This window comes from Quercus suber, unplaced genomic scaffold (assembly GCF_002906115.3).
Source record: "Quercus suber isolate HL8 unplaced genomic scaffold, Cork oak 2.0 scaffold_30, whole genome shotgun sequence".
NCBI lineage: Eukaryota > Viridiplantae > Streptophyta > Magnoliopsida > Fagales > Fagaceae > Quercus > Quercus suber.
The window spans coordinates 1,363,876-1,368,849 of NW_027069495.1; the positions used below are offsets into that span (position 1 = coordinate 1,363,876).

General features: G+C 37.8%; 1 protein-coding gene across 1 annotated transcript; it reads left to right on the forward strand.

The window, feature by feature from the left end:
• Positions 1 to 1,160: 1,160 nt before the first annotated feature.
• Positions 1,161 to 4,619, forward strand: LOC136066302 (probable leucine-rich repeat receptor-like protein kinase At1g35710). The gene has a single exon (XM_065770408.1). It carries the CDS (start codon positions 1,227 to 1,229, stop codon positions 4,617 to 4,619), a length of 3,393 nt encoding a protein of 1,130 aa, XP_065626480.1. The 5' UTR covers positions 1,161 to 1,226.
• Positions 4,620 to 4,974: the final 355 nt, after the last annotated feature.

The following is a 4,974-nucleotide window of genomic DNA, read 5'->3' on the forward strand; positions in this document are numbered from 1 at the left end:
AATGAATTTAGGGATCAAATACTAAGTAACATCCAATTAACACAAAATTTGGTGCGGAGAAACAAAATTATGAAATCTTTTTATTGGACTTCCAAAATATAAACATTATTATTACAATAAGTCGTAGACTTGTGAGAAATCGCATAGAAGTACATGAGATCCGCAACTTGATCTTAAATCGAATTACATATACACAAGTACTTATTATTGCCAATAAAAAAAAAGTATTTATTGCCAGTTGCCACCAACAGTTCCCCTACAAACGCTATTATATATTAATGTCCTTCACCTTCACCACCGCCTGATGGACCTTCATGCTCGGAAGGACCGTAAGGTGAACGGCGCCCCGTAGGTTTCATCTGGAAGATAGTTGCTCTCCAGCTACTGTTTTCCTCTGCAAAATAACAAGAAAATGCATATATAACCTCTACGTATGTGTTAATAATTAAGGAGATATGTTTGCCTTAAGGAATTTTCAGACTCATGCTAAAACACATACACACTAACACACATATAGAAAACGACTTACTGATTCCATCAACTACGGTTGCGGATGAGAGAAACAAAAACAGAAGCAAGGATATTATGATAACCCTTATAATGGACGCCTTAAAATCCATTTTGGAGTTCAGATATTAGTCATTTTGGAGTTAAGATATTAGTTAAGAATCGTGTACTCTTGAATTAGTTTATCACTTAAATTCGGTGTTAATTGTTAGTTTAGCTTAAATGTCATTAGTTTTATGTTTGAAATTTGGTGTCTAAACCATTACAATAATTAAAATTTGGTAAAATTTCAGTTGAGAAAATCGAAAATTCTTTCCAATAATGGAAAATTATTATGCCGGGCTGCTTCTTCTAACGGGGGTGGGCCCCTGTGTAGGACCCATGAGTAGGGTCCAAACCACTTGTGAGGGTAGGTAGGACTCCACCAGGTGGAAAGAAGGGCCCAAAACACTTGTGAGGGTGGGGAGGACTCCACCAGTTGGAAAGAATAATTTCTCGTGAAGAACGGTCAAATTCAATGATCATTGTTGTTTGAAACCATCTATTTTCCATTAACTAGGAAAAATGTTTAGTATTTGACAAAATAAAACAATGAAAATTGATTAACAGAACAGCATCAAGACGTTTAGACCTATAAATTGTGTGTAAGAAATTATTGGGGCACCGTAGACAAAGTAAGATAGAGTTCTGAATCAGCTTGCAAGTTGTAAAACATAACCATGCCAATGTCTAGCTTGAAAAAAGTAGTTTACCTCGTTTCTCTGGTCGTGTTGGCCATGTTACATTCCTCATTTAATGCTGCTTCTCTTTTTGTGACTGAAGAGACAGAGGCAGATGCTCTTCTCAATTGGAAAGCCAGTCTTCAAAATGAAACCCAGTCACACCTGACTTCGTGGACTCTACTTCACAATGCAACCAATTCTTCCAGCAATCAAAATACAAGCTCAATCCCATGCAGTTGGTCCGGCATTACATGCAACCAAGCAGGAAGTGTTATTTCATTAGACCTGACTAACTCAGGCTTGAAAGGTACGCTCCATGAATTTTCATTCCCGTCTCTCCCCAACCTTGCATATGTTGATCTCAGCATGAATGAACTCTTTGGGACAATTCCTATTGAAATTAGCGGCCTTTCCAAACTCATATATCTTGACCTGTCCTTTAATAAGTTATCAGGGGAAATGCCACCAGAGATTAGACTGCTAACCAATCTTGAGGCCTTGCGCCTTGGTGAAAATCGGTTAAATGGTTCAATTCCCCTGGAAATAGGTCATTTAAAGTCACTCGTTTACCTTTCTTTGCATACCAATGATCTCCATGGCTGCATTCCTAATTCATTAGGTAATTTAAGCAACTTGGCTTATTTGTACCTCCGTAATAATCAACTTTCTTGCTCCATTCCTTCAGAAATTGGAAATCTCTCCAATTTAATTGATGTTGACATGAAAAACAACAGTCTAACAGGTCCCATTCCTTCTAGTATTGGAAACCTAGAGCAGCTGACATGGTTGTATATTTATCAAAATCAAATCTCTGGCTCCATCCCTCCAGAAATAGGGAATTTGAAGTCTCTCAACTCTTTACGTCTTCAAACAAATAATCTTTCTGGCTCGATTCCCTCATCGTTAGGTGCTCTCAGCAACCTAAGCTTCTTACATCTATTCAACAATCAACTTTCTGGCACCATCCCTAAAGAATTAGGAAACTTGAAGTCTATAACCAGTCTTCAACTAGGCAGAAATCATTTAAATGGCACAGTTCCAGTTTCCTTGGGTAATTTGAGTCACTTGGAACTTTTATTCCTCCGCGATAACCAACTTTTTGGTCCCATTCCTCAAGAGATAGGAAACTTGATGAAGTTGGTTGTGCTACAGCTTGATACAAACCACTTCACTGGCTTATTGCCACAAAACTTATGTCAAAGTGGATCTCTTCGAAACTTTACTGCATACGACAATCATCTCATAGGTCCAATACCGAAAACCTTGAGAAACTGCATGAGCTTAACTAGAGTCCGCCTTGAAAGAAACCAACTCTTTGGAAATATATCTGAAGATTTTGGTGCCTATAGTAAACTGAAGTTCATGGACCTAAGTTACAATAGATTTTATGGTGAAATCTCAAACAATTGGAGCAGGTGCCCACAACTAACCGCCCTACGTATTGCTGGGAACAATATTACTGGTGGCATACCTCTTGTAATTGGAGATTCAATTCAACTCCAATTACTTGATCTTGCTTTTAATCAGTTAGTTGGGGAGCTTCCAAAAGAATTTGGAAAGTTGACTTCCTNGGAAATAGGTCATTTAAAGTCACTCGTTTACCTTTCTTTGCATACCAATGATCTCCATGGCTGCATTCCTAATTCATTAGGTAATTTAAGCAACTTGGCTTATTTGTACCTCCGTAATAATCAACTTTCTTGCTCCATTCCTTCAGAAATTGGAAATCTCTCCAATTTAATTGATGTTGACATGAAAAACAACAGTCTAACAGGTCCCATTCCTTCTAGTATTGGAAACCTAGAGCAGCTGACATGGTTGTATATTTATCAAAATCAAATCTCTGGCTCCATCCCTCCAGAAATAGGGAATTTGAAGTCTCTCAACTCTTTACGTCTTCAAACAAATAATCTTTCTGGCTCGATTCCCTCATCGTTAGGTGCTCTCAGCAACCTAAGCTTCTTACATCTATTCAACAATCAACTTTCTGGCACCATCCCTAAAGAATTAGGAAACTTGAAGTCTATAACCAGTCTTCAACTAGGCAGAAATCATTTAAATGGCACAGTTCCAGTTTCCTTGGGTAATTTGAGTCACTTGGAACTTTTATTCCTCCGCGATAACCAACTTTTTGGTCCCATTCCTCAAGAGATAGGAAACTTGATGAAGTTGGTTGTGCTACAGCTTGATACAAACCACTTCACTGGCTTATTGCCACAAAACTTATGTCAAAGTGGATCTCTTCGAAACTTTACTGCATACGACAATCATCTCATAGGTCCAATACCGAAAACCTTGAGAAACTGCATGAGCTTAACTAGAGTCCGCCTTGAAAGAAACCAACTCTTTGGAAATATATCTGAAGATTTTGGTGCCTATAGTAAACTGAAGTTCATGGACCTAAGTTACAATAGATTTTATGGTGAAATCTCAAACAATTGGAGCAGGTGCCCACAACTAACCGCCCTACGTATTGCTGGGAACAATATTACTGGTGGCATACCTCTTGTAATTGGAGATTCAATTCAACTCCAATTACTTGATCTTGCTTTTAATCAGTTAGTTGGGGAGCTTCCAAAAGAATTTGGAAAGTTGACTTCCTTGTTGGAATTGATGTTGAATGGAAATCAACTTTCAGGGGATATACCTCTGGAGCTTGGGTTGTTAACAAATCTTGAGTATTTGGATCTATCCACCAACAAATTCACCAACTCAATCCCCAAAAATGTGGGGACCCTTTTGAAACTAAATTACTTGAATATGAGCAACAACAAATTTAGCCAAGGCATTCCAGTTGAGTTGTGTAATTTAGCACATTTGTCACAGCTGGATTTAAGTTATAACTTGCTCGAAAGAGACATCCCTTCACAAATCCACAAAATGCAAAGTTTGGAGGTTTTGAATGTCTCCCACAATAAACTCTCTGGTTTCATTCCGATTGCATTTGAAAAAATGCGTGGGCTGTCAGATGTTGACATATCCTTCAATGAGTTGGAGGGTCCTCTTCCCAATAGCAAAGCATTTCAAAATGCACCCGTAGAAGCATTAAGACATAATAAGGGATTGTGTGGAAATGTTACAGGATTGCAACCCTGTGTGGTAGGAAAACATATTTCAAAAAAGGAACACAAAATCATTTTCCCTCTTCTAGGCGCACTTTCACTTGTATTGGTATTCCTCATAATTTTCATTGTTTTACAAAGAAAAAGGAGAGATCCACAGAAAATCCAAGCAAACGGCATGGACAGGGAAGAAGTGTTTACAATATCCTATTTTGATGGAAGAATGATGTTCCAGGAAATCATAGAACTCAAGTGTTATCAAGATGAACTGCACTTTCCTAGAGCCATCCATAGTCTGACTAGGGCAAGAAAGGATAGAATTATATAAGACACTATATTCTGTTAAATTTATGCTGTCGAAGGAAATTGTTTGTTTCAGATTATGTAATGCCTAGAGTACGACTAGAACTTTAATTGCAAGTACTAATAAATTGCTTCTGGTAACACAGATTTCCGGGCACTGAGATGATACGTGTTTGATTGGTTATTTTGGTATGCATTATAAAGATTCCAAATGTAAAATAGATATTAGGGGCGTATTATTGTGATCTTGGGTTTTAGCCATTTATATTCCAACTGAGGCGTATTAAAGGTAATGAGAAAATTCTTGGTCATGGTTTGCACTTTGTATGACCCTGTTGTCAAAATCAGATACTTGGATGCAAAATCAGTATCCCTTCTAG